General features: G+C 35.0%; 2 protein-coding genes across 2 annotated transcripts in view; one reads left to right on the plus strand and one right to left on the minus strand.

The window, feature by feature from the left end:
- Positions 1 to 271: 271 nt before the first annotated feature.
- LOC145215441 (potassium/sodium hyperpolarization-activated cyclic nucleotide-gated channel 2-like) lies at positions 272 to 8746 on the minus strand. The gene is made up of 15 exons (XM_080084142.1): positions 8284 to 8746; positions 7993 to 8211; positions 7402 to 7480; positions 6923 to 7047; positions 6453 to 6525; positions 6061 to 6206; positions 5116 to 5265; positions 4661 to 4813; positions 4254 to 4383; positions 3602 to 3737; positions 2970 to 3130; positions 2483 to 2563; positions 1873 to 2052; positions 982 to 1200; positions 272 to 556 (listed from the first exon to the last, which is right to left on the minus strand). Exons 2-15 carry the CDS (start codon positions 8061 to 8063, stop codon positions 437 to 439), a joined length of 1824 nt encoding a protein of 607 aa, XP_079940268.1. The 5' UTR covers positions 8064 to 8211; positions 8284 to 8746; the 3' UTR covers positions 272 to 436.
- The window catches only part of LOC145215442 (uncharacterized), a 102797-nt gene continuing 91004 nt past the window's right edge, over positions 8707 to 20499 (plus strand). The window contains exons 1-19 of the mRNA XM_080084143.1: positions 8707 to 8932; positions 9186 to 9276; positions 9990 to 10100; positions 10385 to 10805; positions 10963 to 11027; positions 11145 to 11277; positions 11606 to 11726; positions 12068 to 12202; positions 12573 to 12679; positions 12906 to 13079; positions 13388 to 13616; positions 14791 to 14955; positions 15301 to 15421; positions 17533 to 17614; positions 18103 to 18253; positions 18512 to 18594; positions 18848 to 18998; positions 19667 to 19791; positions 20196 to 20378. Coding sequence (XP_079940269.1) covers positions 8866 to 8932; positions 9186 to 9276; positions 9990 to 10100; positions 10385 to 10805; positions 10963 to 11027; positions 11145 to 11277; positions 11606 to 11726; positions 12068 to 12202; positions 12573 to 12679; positions 12906 to 13079; positions 13388 to 13616; positions 14791 to 14955; positions 15301 to 15421; positions 17533 to 17614; positions 18103 to 18253; positions 18512 to 18594; positions 18848 to 18998; positions 19667 to 19791; positions 20196 to 20378 — 2715 coding nt within the window. The 5' untranslated portion in view covers positions 8707 to 8865. The remainder of the gene's footprint in view (positions 8933 to 9185; positions 9277 to 9989; positions 10101 to 10384; positions 10806 to 10962; positions 11028 to 11144; positions 11278 to 11605; positions 11727 to 12067; positions 12203 to 12572; positions 12680 to 12905; positions 13080 to 13387; positions 13617 to 14790; positions 14956 to 15300; positions 15422 to 17532; positions 17615 to 18102; positions 18254 to 18511; positions 18595 to 18847; positions 18999 to 19666; positions 19792 to 20195; positions 20379 to 20499) is intronic.

Here is a 20499-nt window from a genome sequence, read left to right on the forward strand (position 1 = left end):
GTCATGGCTCGCATCAATGCAACGATTTAGACGAAAACGGCTATTTCGTTTCGCATGTAAATTTAATTTTTCGGTTGTCCTTATTTTCGCGTCCATGTCGATGGCAACCCTGGTTGTGCCGAATCACTGGTCTGTATGAGTGTTTGTTTATCGTACCTGATCAAAGACCCAACTCCCCTACTACGGGCTTAGTTTGTGGTGTTGCCTTGGCTTAAGAGTGCTTTATGGAACTCTGCATGTATTTCCCGTTCTATTTACGCAAACAGAAAGTGTGGTGGAGTGCGAGTCCCGGAAAGGCTCCTGTCGTGGCTTCAAATTTCTCCGCCGCTTGTATTTTGCACTCTTAAGCCGCTTGTATACCGAGATAGCGCCGCGCAATCCATTCCAGGCAATAAGCAGATCTTTTATTTTCATGAAAAATTCTTCTGGTCAAAGATTAAGCTTGTTTATTGTTCGACACACATCGCTTTATGAAGTCATACTGCGAAGTCCTTTCGCGAAGTTTCGAGAATCTGGTTTCAATTCGCTTTTTGTCGTCGGTGTGCATGTTTGCAACCTGTCAATCAAACAAGCACAATTTTTATCATAAGCAATTACAAAGTTGTCAACAAGGTGTATTGTCCAGATTTTGCCCCCAAAAAGCTATGTAAATTAAGAAATGTAAAATTGTAAGTTGCTTATATGAGTCCAATATCTTAATTTTCCCTAATGTTAGAACAAAAAACCCTTAGATTACATTATGTAAAAACTTATGTGAAGTTTTCTTGTTGATAAGGCAGCTGATGCATTAAAAAAGAAAATGACTATCATATGGGGATTTTGTATTTTTGATAACCCATTGTTAAAGGAACCATGCATCAAGCTTGTCGTAAAAGCGAAATTGAAACCAAACCTGACATACGACAAAGTTACAAAAATTCGAAAAAAGTTCTTTTTCATAGTTTTAGACTTAAAAAAAACAGTTTTTTTTTCTTGGGTTACCTCATGAAAATCCACCCTTGTCAGCGTGTACATATGGACGTTGGTAACAGCCTTAGCTGAAGCAGCTCTTCTTAATCCGCTGTTGAGAAGGCAAGTTTCTCCAAAGTGCATTCCGTCGCTTATTTGTCTCATGTAACTTCCATCTTGTGCCGTGATCTTAAGCTCTCCACGGACAACGAAAAACATCGCAAAAGCAATATCACCCTCCTTAACAACAGTCTGCAAAATACAGTTTGTTCATATTTGTATCTGGACAAGGCACTAGCGTTACAAGTCGGGCAGGGGTTCGGGTTTTAGTTTACACTTAGCATTATTGTTGCCGCGGTTTCATCAACTTTCGAAGCTAACACGGGCTTGGCTTGTAAAAAATACGGTTTCTGTCGGGTTTCAGGCTTATACTTTCGACTTCGGACCCCAATTGTTGTATGGCCACTTGCACCTCTGTAAGGCAAATCACGAAACAAAGGGTAGGCAAAATATAACATTATCTAGGTTTAATTACAGGCCGTCCGGCATAAAAGCATCCCAAGAAATTATTACTTATTTCTCGATTAGATAAAAAAAATGTGACTGCAATCCTTTCTGTTTGTATTACATAATTTTTTCCTGCCAATATGATATATGGTCACCATCAGAGTGACTGCAGGGGTTATTGGTTTAAACCACACCACAATAATGCATCATATACTCAGCATGCTCATGATTCATTTTAGAGTTGTATGTCTTACAATGATTTACAATGAACCTGTTTCTTGCATTCCAGAAATTTCTCTAACAAGAACGGTTGATTTAAACTGGAGTATATGGTACATGGATTTCCTGACTAGCAGTAGTACAATGCGTTGATGCTAATTATTACCATTGCGTACAAATATCAGTGGAAAATCAAACCTCGTCCGGGGTATAAACAGTGAACACCATTTTTGCCCCTAAGTCTGCGACAAAATCTTCGCTGACGTCATCAAACAGCGTCACCGAGTGGATGAGATCAGAAGTGCAAAACATGATGACGTCATTACGCAGGACGGGGCTCAGTTCCGCGAGAATCTGTTTCTCGTCAAAGAGTTTGCCCTTGAAAAATATCATTGACCGTAAATTTACAATTGATGCAAAAAACATCATCCGAATTAGCCCTGTACGTGGAGTTCAGATAAGTATTGAATCAAGATTAGTCGTGTGTTCTGTACCAGGCTTAACCTTTTGGTAGCGCTATAAGCACTTCCGTATCCCCAATTCAGCGTTGGAAAGGTAGTGGGTGGCAATCGAAGCAAAGCTAGGCACTTTGGAGTACTAAAACAGTATACAAATGCTGATACGTTTCGGTCTTTCTTAATTCCCTATACGCACGTGCTCTTTTGCCAAATTTTAATTTTGACGTTACGGTAAATTTGTATCTTTGATCTTATTCATAAAAAATCACAAGTGTAATTTGCTTAAATGTTGAATCATAAAAATATTAATAAAATGAATTTAAATATTTTGAGTTTCGGTAAATGCTAACCCCGTATCTGACTTCAAAGTAATCGAGAATTCTACGTCTCATCTTAATTGGGATGCGTCGAAAAGCCAAATACTCTTGAATCTATAATGCAGAAATACAAAAATCGCATGTTAAAAAAATGAAATATTCTTTCGTGTTTTTGAAATAGTTTGGAGTTTATTAAAATTTAGACGTTGCGGACTTTGCTTAATCAAGACCAGTGATAAACAATTTCATGTTAAAATACGAATCCGGTTAGTTGCATAATTCTTCTAACTACATAGTGATCGTAAATCCCAACCTTGGTCATTTGTTACGAATAACCTCCGATTAATCGGTTAATTGCATAAACAAAATCTTTGTTTTTGCGATTAACCGGATTCGTCTATAATTTGACTTAGATTAAATTTCTAGACCGTAATTTTGTTAATAGGTTTAGGCACGTACGATTGCATTAAAACAGGCCCCAGCTTTGGCAGGATAATAAGCCTTAATGTCACTTAATTACCTCCGATACTTTCGCCTTGTAAGCGTGCTTCGTGGCGTCCATTTCCTCCATAAGGTTGATTGCATTACTGATGAAAATTCCAAACAGAATAGCACCGGTGATTTGACTCAACATCGTCATCCACAGATCAATGAGACCCAATGGGATTATTTCACTGTAACCTTAAGGAAAAACATGTCAACTAAAAGGTATTTATTCGCAATGAATTTAACTTGCAAATTTCAATCATTAGGATAGTAGGCAAAATCAATTTTAAATTGTAACAGTTGCATATATGTTTTTTTACTTTTATTGATTTATTTGTTGGTTTACTTTTTCGCACACACTGTACAGTCTGATGTAAGAAAAAATCACACAAGGTATATTCATGTAAGTTACATGAAAATCATTAAATCATTCGTCCTTAATGATTTAACATCTATATATATCGCTTTTATAGCATCGTCAGTCAGTTTCTTATTCAAATAGAAAGCAATTTTAATAATAATTGTGTTTTTTTAACCAACCATCGTTAAAAACCAGAAAACACCCTATGTGTACTTTTCGATTAATTAGTAGTATAATACTTCCATCATAATTGCTAGCAACCAAACTTATCCAAATGGTGTCTTGCTTTGCTCGGATAAGCTTACCTATGCACAACATTTGACTGGTACTTTTAAAGAGCGACCAGGAGTACGCTTCCCACCACGAGACATTGGGGTGATCCAGCCCCCTAATTCCCACCCAGGTATCGTTGGGGAAATCGTAAAGCATCGGGACCATGTACTGTTAACAAAGCAAAGACAAGTTTAGAATCCTTTAGTATTCCATACTGATATCACTATTGTGGGATTGTAAAGAGTTTTTGTGAATACGAAACGACGTTTTTTTAATTTGTGTTCTGTCATTTACTATGCGGCCCTTAATACTGTATAAAGGGGAAAACAAAGTGAAGGTTTTTTTTTGAGTTCGACCTATTAAATAAAGCAGGTTTGACTCGAGGGTAAACTTATGCGTAGGCACCAAGTGAGTCGTAATCCCATCCTGGCAAATTTATTTGGGCTTTAATTTCCGCAGGATTCTGGTGCCGGGCCCCAATTCTGCCTTACAACTTTTTTAACATTTTTTTCAGAACTGTTAATCCCGAATGAAATCCGATCGACAACCGGCATTCAAATCTCTCAACAGGAGCAAAAAATTCAAATCCAACTCCAATCAACTCAACTATAATCACTATTACACCATGTCTGATAGAACTATTTTTCGACCAGTAAAGGGTTAAGTCATACATTGACTTCATACCTGCAGACAGCCGTTCCAGTGGCATACAATGAATATAATGAATATTAGGTATGCGAGACGTAGAAGTGATACTGCCATGTCATACTGAAGGTTGAAAATCTCCTCCCAGTGATGAAGACCTCGAACAAGTCTGCAAAAAGTTTGCTTAGAGTGAAATGAAATGGAACCAAATAGAACCAAACATGCAACGTCGTACTTAAAAAAAAACGTTATGGGCTCATGTGAGAATAAACACTGCCAGATATAAATACACTTTTCCAAAAATATCATTTACACATTTACTTTACATGATTTTTTTAATGCCTTTTTTCAAAAATATTTACCAAAATAGTTCCTTCTTTCGTTCGAATAAAAATTAACACATAGCCATACTAGTTACTTTTAATTCATTTATAGCATCCAGTTACCTTGGCAACCTGGCAACTCTGACCAATGAGAAAACCTTAACGCTTCGCAGAGTCCGGATAGCCATTGCCGATTTGCTCTGATAGAAGAGAGAAGTGACAAAATCTAGTGGAAATGCAGCAATGAAATCAACGATAAACCAGCTGCAGATGTATCTTAAAACAAAAAAGGCCCAACATTTAAAGCTGGAGCAGTTTTAGAATGTTGGACAATGTCACGTTGATATAATGCTGGTTTGTATCCAAACTGCATTAGAACTATGCTACACTTGTATGCTAGAATCAAAATTGTAAAATAGCAATTAATTTTTATCTTTTTGGGTCCAAACGGGTCCGGATTTACCGTGATTTACTGTACATATAGATATACTTTACCACTTTGAACAACTGTACATAGCAATTAACAGGTGGTTACCACTTTTTTTTAAACAGCTATCCACCGAACTTTCTTTAGTTACTTTTTCGCAATCTTCTTGGAGTCAAGTTCAATAGTTGTGCTGTCGCTTCCGTGAGTTGCGATCCCCGTGCGAAAGTTAAAAATGATGTCGATTAAAAACCAAACGTCCGAGATGACCTTGAACGCCATACTTCCCTCATCTTGCTTGTCTCTGCAAAAACAAAAAGCTTTTTTATCGCTATTGTGTATGCGTTTGGACATGTCAGTTCTAAATGCATAGAACACGCGCAAGGACTTCCAACAACGAGGTACTATATGTTGTGATCATGGGCGCAGCCACGTAGGGGCAAGAGGGGGCACTTGCTAGGGGCAAGAGGGGGCACTCACTAGGTATAGATTTTGTGAAACATTTAACATATGCTTGTAAACTTTTTGGTCTTTTGATCTTGCTGTTTTTTAAGTCAGTCTCTGGTATTATCTAGGTTTAGTCTCATTATTGTAAGTCCTCTGAATTATGTTTCATTTGAATTTATGTCTTTGAGGCGGTTGGTGACTTCAATTTAGTTTGGCCAATCAGTTCCCAATGGGTTGGAGCAATGTCACTTTAAGTTTCTTGCTCAAGGAAATACAGTTGGTCAGGGCGCGATTTAAACCCACAACCTTGTGATCACAAAGCCGTTTGCGCTGAGCATTTTGCAACAATAATCTAAATCAGGGGTCGGTAACCTTTTTCGCACTGTAGACCGTTTTCGAAACTGAAATGTTATCGCCGACCGGCCTTCAAAAAACTACATAAATTTAGCAATAAAAACGCCTAAATTAGTTTATCATCCCAGGGATACACGGGCAAAATGTTTTAAAGTATTTTCCCTGAAAAATACGGCCCGGAAACGAACTTCTCGGGGACGGCAGCGGGCCGCGGACCGACGGTTGCCGACCACTGATCTAAAGGTTCTTGAAGTGGATCGCGCGGCCATACATAAGCGCATACATATGTAAGACTTACCCTGAAAAGGCGAGGTCCATGGGAATGATAATAATATTAGCAAGGATCAGAATTGCTGAACATAAATCCCATCCAAACCTGAAGTTGCTGAATGGATGAATGATAAATGTTCCAGCCATTAACATCTTCAGATGTTCGTTTTGGACCTAGATTCACAATTTTTTTGTCTGCTGAGCCCACGAAAAAAATTAGATAATCGTCGTTGCTATGAAACTTCTTACTTTTGCCTTTGGATGTTAGATAAACATATTTTTTATTTTTGCCTTTGGTGTGTCAGATAAAACATCTTTTTTGCCTTTGGTGTGTTAAATAAAACCTTTTGCTTTACTTTTGCCTTTGGTGTTCGATGAACATACTATGAAACTAAAAAAACAAGAAACTATTCGACTTACCGCCTTTTCGCTCCCGTATAACTTTCGCGACCATTTTGTGAATGGAATTGTTCTTGTTGCCACACCCACTGCGCTGAAAAACCAAACGTATAAGTTTTCACACAATATCATTTGTTCAGGAGAGTGTATCAAAATAAAATTCTGTATCACATCATATTTTTTTTAAACATTTGAAACTTTTGTGCTCTTCATGAATGTTTTGCTCGCCTTGTAATACGTTGTAGCTGCAGCATGTTCAGCCATTATCCACCAATTGTCCCCTCCACTATTTCGCGCCCACAGCGTTTTAAAGTTGCGCATCTATTTCCGGCTTTGTGACTGTTTAAGTCAAGTGTGTTGCTGTGGTTTCTTTCACCAAGCGAAATAAACTTAACTCAAACGCACATTTCGGAACTGGTGTTTTGTGGTTACTTCACGGGTTCGAACCTTTCGGCCAAGTTTCTTTGTGGCCAATTCGCAGTTGGACTCACCTTTTTGTGCTGGCAATTGATCGTGCAACTCTGGCGCCGACACTCCGTTGGGGGCGCAAAAGAGCTGTATCGGATATTGATGTACGTTTCAGGGAGGATCCCTGACGAAGTTTAGATAAACGTTCCTGCAACAAAAGCGCACAAGAAATTACCCTGAACTTCTATTGCACAAATACGTAATCTATAAACGCGCAGCTGTTAATTCGGATTGACATTTTAAATTGAAACTGTAAACCAGGTGTATAAGCTATATCTTCTACGTTAAGTTGGCAAAAGTGTTTAGTTGAGGAAATTTCGCTTGGTAAAGAACACATAGCGACACAAATTCAGTAAAAAAAAACATCAAGCCGGAAACAGCTGCACAACGTTTAAACGTTATGGAGCGCAAAAACAGTGGATGTGACAGTTGGTGGTACATGACTAAACGCGCGCTGCAGCTACACTTATTGATTTGAAGGGAACAATGCAGCAACATTTACCTTAATGCTGTTAATACTTTTCCGTGGAATCTTTATGAGTCCTGCGAGACTAAAACGTCTGAAACTTTCGGAAAACGCACTGAAAACCAAACGATACAGATTTGTCCACCTTTTGCACAACAGTGTCTATCAGGCCATGGTTGAAATTCATTAGTTTTTTGAAGTGGTAGCACGGCGTTACTTTTTACCAAATCTGGACTTTCTAACAATATTAAACCCCTATAAAACAATATAAATCTAAACCAGGGTTTCTTGACCTTATCTTAAAAACGAGTGTGATTCCCTGACCCCGCTACCACCTGATCAGTAGTCAGTACACACCACAACACGTTTCTACCTTTTTCATTATTTCGTGTTTAGTTTTTCATACTGATACTGTTCTTATTATTTTATTATTTTCATATATTCAATATGGTAATGAATATTTAGAGTTGGACCCAACTAAACTAGCCTGATCTTAAAACCCTGCAAGGCAATGGGAAAAACGCTCGTTTAAAATGTGTAACCACAAATATGCAAAAAGCCATATAGTAAACAGTAACAACTAATATTTCTGAGTGCACAAAACTGTCATGATGTCACAAACTTTACCTTCGTTGGCTAATGCCCGATGACGTAGTTGCCGGTGCGTCACCGAGCTGGTCGGCAGAAATCGAAGACATGTTTAGAAATTATTTTCCCTCCATGCCTTGTCAAAATAAACCGGTCACGGGCTTTGTAAGTTCAATCCCTAACTCAAACCACTCACTAACCATTGAATATGACATCATAGTAGGATATGTGATGACATACATGCAATGAATAGATCATCTGTGTTGTAACAATAATATTACCGGTGTGCGGGGAAAATTACCTGTTGTGATAATCGACTCGCTTACTTACAAATGCGTTATATTTTGCCCGGCGCAAATTGTCGAACGGCGCCATTGTTTGAAATCGCTGAACGGCGGCCACAGTTGGAGGTCCGATTGTTCAAGAAATGGGCCATGTGTGATGTGCCTGTAAAACAATTTGCTTTTTGAATTGGCGGAAGTTTTTGGCATTAATGAGGAAGTTATTATAGTTAATACAGAAAGTGTTTTATTTACAAGTGATCTATATTCGACCTAACGAAGCAAATAATGGTGACTTTATGAACATGCCTAGTAATTAGCGACACATTGTATTGTATTGTAGTTAGGTTTTTTTTAAATAAAATATTTTAGATAAACTAGTAACTACGTTTGTTTTTAAAACAACTGTGATTAAGAAATAGGTCTGCATTAGGATATAATGCCGTACTTAACTTTATTTTTGTTTTTATTTTATGCACCGCTTTTTTTTAACTTGTGACAATGTATTTACCCTCTTTAAATTTTGACCAAATATATTTTGTTTTAAGTTTTTTTACAGTCTAGATAATTTGTGTTTTCAAACTTTTTCACTGTGAATAAATCATGACTATCTAAAACCTAAAGTAGTAAGATGAAAACAATTTGTGGATTTTTAGTTTTATCAGGCTTGACTTTATTCCTGCCAGTTACGTTTTCACGTAAGTACTTGGTATTTCTGTAAAGAGACAAATTACTCTGCTATTAAAGGTTTTTGGCTTAAAGAATGTGTTGTACAATGTAATAGACTGGAATACCTAAACAAACAACAATAAGTTGTTTAAAAGTGAGACACTTTTCTTCTTGTTTATGATATAATGTATATTTGTTAGCTTTTCATTTCATTTACCCCAGGGGAATTTTGCTTGAAATTGTTTTGAAGCTTTTCTGTATAGTTTGTTATTGCTTTTTTAGAATCTGGTGATTTTGACTGTACAGTATGCGGTGGTGGACAATACATTAATGAGTCATCGGGTGTTTGTGTCGATTGTCAGCCAGGATTTTTGTAAGTTTTCTTTTGTTTGACAGCAACTACCAACTTTCCAAATGTCATACCATTTTTGCACCATATGTTAAAAAAGTTGCACCCAAAGCTTACATTAAAATTTTTTGTGTGTGTAATAATGTGAAAAGGTACTAAAATGGTTTGATTATTGTTAGATTTAATCATATTTTAACCTGTTTAAATTACTTTTTCACACACAATTATGTGAAGTTGTATTGAGTGAATGGTGAGCAGGGCACAAGTACGTTTAACTAGTGAACGTTTGCTTTGTAAGTGACTTTCCAAACCCTAACAACAATAGTCTGTAATTTAAGTGGCAATCGAAAACCCCTTAAGTGCTTTGGATCTGGTTGAAAGTACTATACTGTGGTAGGCTGTATAGATGGGCATGTATTTTGGTATATAACAACTTTCCGAAAAGAATCAACAACTTATATTTCCTTGTAATTGTTTTAATAACATGTGGGCCAGCTTTGCTACAAATGATTGTTCTTTTAAGTTAAATATTTTTATATATTTTTCCTAAACTACAATATTATGAGAAGCTTTAGGTATGTTTACTGCTGTGCCAAATGTAATCTAAGGTCCCATACTGTTATCCTGTCCCAGACATAAGTATCTCTTCTATTCTCTTTTCCTTCTCTCTTAACAGTGTTCTGCAATTTGATATCAGATTTCACTGAATGAAACTGTTTTGTTATTGTTTTCACCAGCTGTCCAAGCTACAGTAACCAAACCTTTCCATGTACTGGAGGGACTTTTGCTAACAACAGTGGCCTGGAATTTTGCACAATTTGCCCTGCTGGACACCAATGCCCACAAATGTTAGTAAATTTGTTATTTGATTTGTGCCATGTTTTTGATGTAGGAAAATAAAGTCAAGAAATTTAAAGAAACACCTCAACTGTAAACAAGATGTAAAACCCTGATTATGCTGTCTTAACATTTCTTAAACTTCCCGAAATATCATCCCCTAAATCAATTCATTGCAAAATGGTGCTATTTTTTACATGTCATCATTCAAGTTATCTGCAGATTAAATGGAATGCAATCAGTTGTTTATAAACCAAAGTTTAAGCCAACAATTAGGCACTTTGAATTGTTACAGAGCTGGTAAAGGGTCGGTACACCCAGATCCATGCACAGCAGGATTCTACTCAAGACAAGGCGAAAGTGCTTGTACTCCTTGCGACCTTGGACAGTATGCAAACACACCATCATCTTCAGCATGTATAGATTGCCCAGCAGGACATGAATGCTCTGATCCAGCAAGCAATCCAGTACCATGTAGTAATGGCACGTACTCAACAGTGCGATCTACAATATGTGTGTCCTGTCTAGCAGGATATTATTCTGTCTCTGATATCAACGTTGCATGTACAATTTGTCTTGCTGGACACAGCTGTCCTAACCCTGCTTTAGAACCTGAACCATGTGTTACTGGGACATACAGTCAAGCTGGCTCTGAGACTTGTACTTCATGTCCAGATGGTTACTACGCAAATGGAACAGCCCAGTCCAGCTGTATAGTAAGTTTATGCACAATTCCCTTTCACTTAAAATTTTATAATAAACTTCATAGTTTTTTGCATGAGTTTATAATGCTTAAGAAGATGATGTTATTATGTGTTATGCTTAACAAATGCTACTTTACAGTGACTGTTAAATGTTTTTCTTTTCTTTTAGGAATGTCCTGCTGGGCACCACTGTGCAGGCAACGAACCCATACAGTGTTCAGCAGGAACTATAAGGTGTGTGTATGTTGGCTTTTATAAAGGATTACTCGAAAGCATTTCCATAAAAAGTTTTACATGAAAAAACTTTCGAAATAAATAAACAAAGTTTTACCAATCTCCACTTTTCCTCAGCTTGGCAAGGGCATTAACATGCACTGCTTGTATTGATGGATTGACTTACAACCCCCAACCTGGTCAATCAAGTTGTCTTCCATGTCCTGAAGGATATCTTTGCTCCAACGCTTCATCAGATCCTGTTGAAATTGTAAAAACAAATTACATATATATGTAACAATTTGCTGTTCCAAATTAGTTACAATGAAAAGAAATTGGATGCTTTAAAAAATGATAATGGATATGTCTGTGAAAGCTACTTACTAAACCTGCACCAAAATGATAAAACAAGAATTAATCCACTTTATGTATTGATTCTGTTTTTTATCAGTTTCTGTACAATTTTTGCTCTTGTAAACAATTATCCAATGGAAAAAAAAACTTTTTATGATGTTAATTAAATATAAAACTGTATAAACCACTAACTTTTTTTACAGACTGGTGAACAGTTTGTTATGTAAACTTTTTGGTATTTGAAGGGGTGTGAGGCAGGCTGGTATCTTTTCAATGGAACAGAATGTCAAAGATGCTCACCAGGCTCATATTCTGCCAGTGGTTCGAAAAGCTGTCTGGCATGTCCTGCTGGTCATTACTGCCCTGGTAAACACATTGCTTCTAATTATTCTATCGTTTACTATACTATATGATGAACTACCATAAAAATTGCTTTTTATGTTATTCTTAAGTCTGTTTTGCTCAATTGTATTTATAAATATGTTTTTTGGCATTGTTTTTTAAGGTAGTTTTTGACACTCTTTGTTAGAAATGTGTAATGCTTATGAATGTTGATGTTATGTTGAAAAATTAATTTTCTTTACTCAATTTCCTGTTATAATTTGATAACATTGTTGTTTTTAGGATCACTATCCTCAGACTTAAAAAAAAAAATAATAAACATAACTGCCAGGTTTTTTTGAATTAATTTCTTATTCTGTTTTCAGACTTTGCAAGTAAAACATTCCTGGATTGTCTCCCTGGAACTTTCAGCATTCGTGGTTCATCAAACTGCACTCAGTGTGCAGAAGGATATTACCAAAATTCGAGCAGTCAGCCATCCTGTATTCTATGTCCAGCAGGTAATTGAACAAAAATATTTTTAACCAAACAATGACATACTAAAATAGTAATGAACATAGTTGTCAAGCCCTTTTTTATCATGTAAATATGTAATTTTTGTTGAAATTTGTATTTGAATTAAAAAACTAAAATTGTAAAAAAATGAAAAAACAACAACTAAAAATGTAGTTATGCATTGATTAAACAGATGTAGTCCCTAAAATGTATTTTCTAGTGAAACATTGTTGTAGCTTTATGTTATGCCTAATCATGTTGAACATTGGCTGTAAACTACTTAAAAAACAACCAACCATGAAGCTGTATTCCTATCTAATCCAAGCGTATCTAAGCAAAAATGATTCAGTATTACCTACGATTTGTTTTTATAAGGTTCAAGATGTCCAATCCCATCTGATTTGCCAGTTGCTTGCGAAATTGGAACTTATTCATTGTCAGGATCACCATCATGTATTAATTGCCAACTTGGAACATATCAGGTTTCTTGAAATAAAATACCACTTTGTTTTTTTTAATGTTTAAAATATTAAGTTATCATATGAATGTTTAAAAAATTACTGTGTTATGTTATTACAGTTTTTTTTACAGAAATGGAAATAATTTCGTATTTTACTTTAAAAATTGGCCAAAATTAATTCTATGGTCTTGGTTTTTTCCTTGACTGTTGTTTAATGGCACAATTCCTTAAAATATTGTTGTTTTTAGAGTGAACCTGGTCAGGACAATTGCACACAGTGCCCAGCAGGTCATAAATGCCCCAATACTGGATCAACTGAGCCAATAAAATGTTCGATTGGGACAGTTGCTAACTCTGGACAAGCTGACTGTGACATGTGTGTGCTCGGACGATATGCTAATTCTGATAACACTCAGTGCTTGGTAAGCAAAAAATAATTTTAAGTGGCCATGAGTTTATGTAATATTGTGTAAACTTGATTCATAAAAAAATACATAGCATTAAACAGGAAAAAAGGTTTTTGGATGAAAATTGTTTAATGGTATGGCTTTATAGAAGATGATCTGATATAATTAAAACTGGCTTTAAATGTGAAAATTGGCCTTTAAACTAATTATTCAGATTTTTTTTTGTATAAAACATAAGTTTATAGACATGGTTAAAAAGATTTTCAATTTAGTTTAATTGTTTCAGAACCTAATGTACGCTTTTATTATATTTCCGAATACAGCCATGTCCTGCTGGCCACAAGTGTCCTGACCCAGACATGCCAATTCCATGCAACCCAGGGTCATATGCATCCATGGAAGGCTTAATCGAATGCACATTGTGTGAGGCAGGGAGCTATGCTAGCGAAAATGCATCTGTGATTTGCCAAAATTGTACAGTAGGGCATGAATGTCCTGCCGCATCTGTGGAACCTACTGTATGCTGGCCAGGCAAATACAGTGATATTGTGGGTAGGTTTTGTTGGTTTTGTTCAAGTGGCGTTGAAATCTGATTTTTTAGACACCATTGTTGTGGGATTTTAAGGCGTTATGAGTCTGTGTGGGGGAAAATGATGAAGGGAATGCCTTTCATAATATTCTAAACTTTTTTAGGTTGTACTTTTTGTACTGGCCCATGCTCACAAATTTGCTGTTGTTTCTATATATGTGTAAAATAGGCTTCAGACTTTTATGATTATAAATCTGACAATGATTAGGATGATTGTAAATGTTTTAATTACGCTGTGATAAAATCTTGGTGAAAACCATTTACCTGTTAAGAATGGCACCACACTATTTTCCCCAAAACAAGAATTGCTTTTAGTTTATTAAATAAGTGTCTAAAGGACATAAGGTATCTAATCATGTAAATTTGAGCCATTTAAAAAAATGTGTTTTCGGTTGCAACAAGGTTTATTTGCCAATTCCACTGTTTGGCCTTATTTAATTCAAAGTTGTGTCATAATACTTTTGTGATGTCAAAAAACTAGGTGAAATTTCATTATCTTGGGACATAGCAAAAAGCAGTTTGTTGTTTATTTGTATTGGTCTCTCATGGAAAACACCCCATTGTAACAGCACAATACCCAAATCAATTTCCCCGAAAAGCTATTGTCACCTGATCAAATTACTTAACAATAGAATTATCCTGACTGATCTGTTCTGTTGTGACTTTGTGAAGAGTGTGTTTGTTCTCTTTGGCATTCAAGTTGTTGTCAGCAAACACACTTAAATTATTTGGCAATGTATATCATTTGTGCACTTAACCAAACCATTTGATTAAACAGTTTATATTAGTAAAAATTTCTAATAAATATTATGGCATGTTCCCCTCTCCTGTTGATTTGCAAGTTTTTTCCTAAATTTTCCTCAATGAAATGGTTACATTTTTTTTTACTTTTTTTTTAACTACTTTATTATTAGTCATTGCTTGTAAGACCAATTGATCAGCAACATATGTTGTTGCTGTTCCAGTACAACGTTTAAACGTTTGTGGCACATCTAAACCAATCGTATTTTAGTGGCATGCTTTTAGGGTATGCTCAAATTTAGCAAATATGTTTATTGTTACAAAATATTCTTGTTAATTGTCTATTAAAGCACGGGGTCTAATTTTGTTTGCAGTTTACCATTTAAAATTTTTCAGGTTTGTCACAGTGCAAGGAGTGTGAAGATGGAACTTACAATATGAACGCGAATGAAACACAGTGTTATCCATGTCCCGGTGGTTTCAGTTGCCTTCAGGTTCACGTTGAACCAGAAATTTGTCCTCCTGGTACTTACAGTGGCATCGGAATAAGCATTTGCACAGGTCTGAGCACTGAATTTTAATTGACAACCCCTTTTTTAAAAAGAACTTTTAATGCTGATAAATATTTTTCAAGGTTGAAATACTACATGCACCAAAACGTTTTTTAGCAATTTTGATGTAAACCCCAAATATGTAATTAATAGTGTTTATATAAGCCCCAACACTTTCTTAGAGCTTTTTAACAAAATCAAGACAACAATATTTAATTGTAACTTTAAATACCCATTATATTATATTTTTATGGCCAATAGTTTGTTGCTAAACCAAACTTGACAAAAGTTTTGATCTAATAAAAATTCATTTCTGCTGATAATATCATTTGCTTTACTTTCTTATATTGTGCAGCGTGTGCAAGGGGTGAATACACTACAGCAAATGGAAGTACAGTTTGCACTGTCTGTCCTGCAGATCGTACATGTCAAGATCCTGCTTCTGATCCAGTACCCTGTGATACTGGGCTTTTCAGGTATAATAACGTTACAACCCTAACTTTATCTCATAAGATATTTTTTACTGAATCCTCTTTTTGTTATTATAAAAGCCAAAATGTTTTAGCCAACTGAAATTAAAGCTTTATATACCACACATGTAGCTGAAATAACTATTTGTTTTGACTAAATCAAAACTAATCTGTTTGTAAGCAATAGATGGCCCTATTTTCTGTTTAATTTGCCCAATTTCTTTGTCTAAAGTTTTTGGCATGCTTTACAACTGACAAACAAAAGTCAACCACCAACATAACCTGTTACCACTCAGACAGTAACATATGACACAACATGACAACAAAAGAATAAATTTCTGGTCCCTTGCACAGACTAACACCTTTCAAAACCCCAAGCATATTATTAGTCCATTGTTCATTCCTTGTCTTGGCGCAATTTCATTTCTGGCCTTCACTGGGCCCCAATTTCGTGTAGACAAATAGATTTTGTTGACTGGGTTGTCGGAAGACAGTGAAAGTATGTTTGCGGACTGGATTAATGTTTAACTTGAGAAATCTCATTTGATTCTGGCTTGAGTGCCTGATAACGGTCATTAGATGCTCCGTAGTGTTATGATACGAATGCCTTCACCTTAGGAATATCATGCAGAAAATGTAACAAAAAATCAGAGTCGGTAATAATTTTGAAAGGTGTGTTTTGTTCAAGGCCAAAGTGATCATATGTTTTTGAGTTTACCAGATTATTTATGAAGGCATTTTAAACCAGTTTCAGTTTCATAAATTGCTTTAGATTGTAAATTAGAACACTTGTTGCTTCCTTACTTTGATACTATTGGGGTGTACTAAAAGAAGGATAGTTGATTGTCTGTAATAAAAACTATCAATAACTTTCGCATTTGGTGTAATTGTAAGGTTTTTGTGCTCCATTTTTGTGGCATGTTTGACAAATCGTAGTGTGACACTAGTCAAATTGTTGAAAAACATACTAAAGCAATATATCATAGATTTGTAAAAGATTGACATTTTCAATGTTTGTAACTATCTTACTTATAAAGGGTAATAATGTCAAAGAGATGCTTAATCAAAAGTTAAATTCAAATAAAAAGACTGTTTTTATTGATTTTATGAATTTTTGGTTTTGATTTGTGGCATACAGTTTTTAAAAAAATGCACAATTAGCTTTTTAATTCGTCCCTTTTTCCTTTGATGTGACAAAATCTCAATCATGGTTATTGATGCCGTACATAATAAGCTTTAATATAAAACCTTTTTTTAGTAGTTTTATGTAAAAAATGGCAATTTTTGTGTTATGCATCATTTCAGATTTGAAGCATGACTTTAATTTAATGCTTTTGACTTTGAGGTGATAAACCCAAATCGTAAGTGAGTCCCTAGTGTTTGACGTCAGTGGATCGGCATGGTGAGAAAACAGTCATAAATTGTGCAAACAATGTTTGTCGATTTTTCGTAGAGAGGAGTCATTTCTGTTGGCTCAGAGGCCCAAAAGTTTTGTTCTCTTACTTAGCACTCTCCGCTGTTTCAATAGCAGTGTCCATAACACACAGAAAACCTGTCTACTGTCGCCACAGCAAGCCGGACCACAATGACTTGTGGGGGCTTGTCCCTCCGTGGGGCAAATAAAGCTACTTTGTAATCCATCAAAACCACATGCTTTGTTTTGTCTTTGCATTGGCAACTCTATGTTTGACATGGTTAAATTACTACTTGTTTGTGCGTGATTGTGATGGCTAACTTGGTAACATACACTACAAAACCCATTTAAATGTTCACAAAATTTTTCCATTTGAGTTACAAAACAAGGCACTTTTCTTCACTTTACATAAAAATTTACATTGACGTTTTTTTAAACATCTTCTAAAATTTTTTTGGTAAGTTGTTTTATTCATGTCACATATTCTATTTAATCATAAATTTTAAGTTTCAACATTGTGTAGTAAAAAAAATATTTTTCAAACTGGCAGTTTAAGTATTTTGTATTCACAGATTTAAGTAAATTATACTTAATCATTTGCAACAATGTAAAAAGTCTGAATTCCAAGAATGAGCAAACTACACAGTTTGAACATGCGCTGTGGGCTTTTATTTATTTTTATCATTTTGCTGAACGTTTTCAGTCACCCTGGTTCTGTGGTGTGTTCTGGAACAGAAGTTGGAACATATTATGATGCAAGCACAGGAACCACTGTCCCATGTGCTGTAAGTTTTATTCCCTATTTCATTAAATCATATATTTTGTAAAACTTAAAAGCCTTTACATTAGAAATATGATGCAGAAAATGCAAGGAAAAAAATAAGAGTTAAGTAAAAATTGGAAAGTTGTGTTTTGTGCAGGCCGTAAACAGTTATATTATTTTCAGTTTAAAAGATTTTTATGAAGGCATATTAAACCAATTTCACTTTCTTACGACATTCGGCACTAAAACAGACTATTTCAAGAAACCATATATTTTGTTTTTAACTATAGTTGGCAATGAAGCTTCATTAAAGAAAAACAGATTTATTGCTTCTTTGCCAAACAATAATGCTTTGAAAATTGATAAAAGGATTTCATACATAAAAATTATGACTCCTAAATTTCACATGGTGTATTATGTTACTCATTTTGTCTTTTAAGAATTTATACATTACTGTAAAATGTAGATTTTGTTTAATATCTTTTCCTGTTATTGTATTTGTTGCATCAGGCTGGGACCTTCTACAATTCGACTGATTCATCATGTATGGACTGTCCTGCTGGATTTTACTGCATTGGCTACAGTGCCCCACCTGCACCATGTGTTAACAGCACATATCAAGATACAACTGGCCAGTCATCGTGTAGACCTTGCCCACAAGGTAAAAGGAAATATACTAATACAAATTTTATCGTGTGCATTTTTTACATTTGGCTACAATCTTCTTAAATTTGTAATTTGTTTTTAAATTATTTGAAAAATGACAAAATTATTGTAAAATGGTTGTGTTAAAACCACAAAAGTGGTTAACCATTTTGTTTTTGTTTGAATAAAACTACAGCTCATACCGAATCCAAAAAATACATCAGTCTTGGAGCGGGCATAAATTATTTTCAATGTATATATTTTCTTGTAACAGGTCAACAGTGTTTGAATCCAGCTAGTCCCCCTGAAGATTGTGTTGCTGGACAATACAGTGTTTTAGGGCAAGTCACTTGCTTGGTACGTTATTATATTGTTGAAATTTAATTTTTTGCTCTCTTTTTATGTAAAATTGAAAATCTACTTGTTTTGCATATTGCACAAAAATTATATTTTTTCATACAACTAAACTCAGTATAATTGGGTACATTTTTTGTATAGTACAATGTTTTTTTTGGTTTAAGACAAAACTTAAACAGTTTGGCATATTTTATGAATAACCTAGTTTTAACCAATTCCATTTTAACATAAATCAATCTGTTTGTCAATTTAGCCATGCCAAAGTGGAACATACAGCGCTGCAAAGGCATCAGTTTGCACTCCCTGTCCTGCAGGATCTGAGTGTTCATCTGGTTCACCTGTAGAGTGTCCTGCTGGAACTTTTTCAAATGTTGGTGAAGATATGTGCACAAGCTGCAGTGAAGGTTTGTTTTTTTATGCATAAAACCCCCAAATCTTCTCAAAGGCAGTTTGTTGAAAATTATTTTTACTATTATTGTTAATTTTTGAGGGGATTATATATTTTTAGGTTTATATAAGCTATTGCTGCCAGGCATAGTATCAAGTTTAAAGAGCTCTTCTGGCAAATGTGATTATTGTACCAGAGATTAATGATTATAATCACATTTGCCAGAAGAGCTCTTTAAACTTGATATTTTTAGGTTGTTGTTGTAAATTGATTGTAAAGCTAAAGACTTCGTACTAATTGCTATGAATATTATTTCATTTTTATCGTAATATATATGTTAAAACTAAACTAATAAAGGTACACTATGCATGGTTTTGAAATAATCTGAGCAAAAAAATCAGAGCCAGTGTTTGTGTATAAAACATGACTACGTTTCGACAATTACTTTTGTCTCATCAGGTCATCAGAATTAAAATCAGTGTGCGGCACCTAGTTGCATGCCTTCTATTCTGACGACCTGATAATGACAAAAGTAATTGTCAAAACGTAGTTGTAGTCATTAAACAGTAATGTCTGTGGCGTTACACTTACTATTTACATTATTTGTTGTGATTTGTAACTAATTTATCTATACACCGTTTTTAGTATAATGAACCGAATTGTAATCTCAGCATTTTGATTTAGGAACTCATACTAATGGGGCAACAGGTGCATCATTCTGTCAAACCTGTCCTGCTGGATCATCTTGTATGAATGTTACTGCTGCACCACAGCCATGTTCAGGAGGGGAATATAGCTTTACTGGAGATGTAAGTTAGACTTTTATCTCATTTTACATTCATTTTAGTGTCTGCCCAAGACTATGTCCTAAAGTTTTAGAAAAGATTTTTTTATGAAATATATTTTCGTTTGTCAATTTAATATTTTCAATGCTAAGGGAATTCATTTTATTTTTTTGAGGGGCGGAGGGGGAAACTAAATGGCCTTTTTCCATAAACAACTTTTAATATTCAAAAATGTTAAGATTTTTTTGCATGTGTGCACAATTTTACATTTGTATTAATCTATTGTTATTTATTTCATTTGTTGTGTTTGATTTACATTTACAAGTTTTTCAAGGATTTGTTTATATGTAGTTCACTTTTGTGGTGTTTTTTGCCATGCCATTTCGTTTTTTGAATTCAGAAAAAAAAATGTTTCTCATATATTTCAGTTCCATTGCATGGGTTGTCCTGGTGGATTCTACTGCCCTACAACATCAGCTTTTGTTCCATGCACACCAGGTACATTTTCAACTGGAAATGCAACTATATGTGATGATTGTCCTGGAGGTCAGTCCTGTCTTGACCCTTCCCTTTCACCGGTTAATTGCGATGAAGGACAATATTCATTGCAGGTAGGATTTTGTTATGTTTATCTATTGGATGATAGTTATAACTCTGTTTAAATTTGTCATTTAACTGGTATGATTATAAACAAAATACTAGTTGTTTTTTCAAGAACTTGTATTTTTGCTA

This window comes from Phallusia mammillata, chromosome 2 (assembly GCF_965637545.1).
Source record: "Phallusia mammillata chromosome 2, kaPhaMamm4.hap1.1, whole genome shotgun sequence".
In the NCBI taxonomy this organism is placed as follows: domain Eukaryota; kingdom Metazoa; phylum Chordata; class Ascidiacea; order Phlebobranchia; family Ascidiidae; genus Phallusia; species Phallusia mammillata.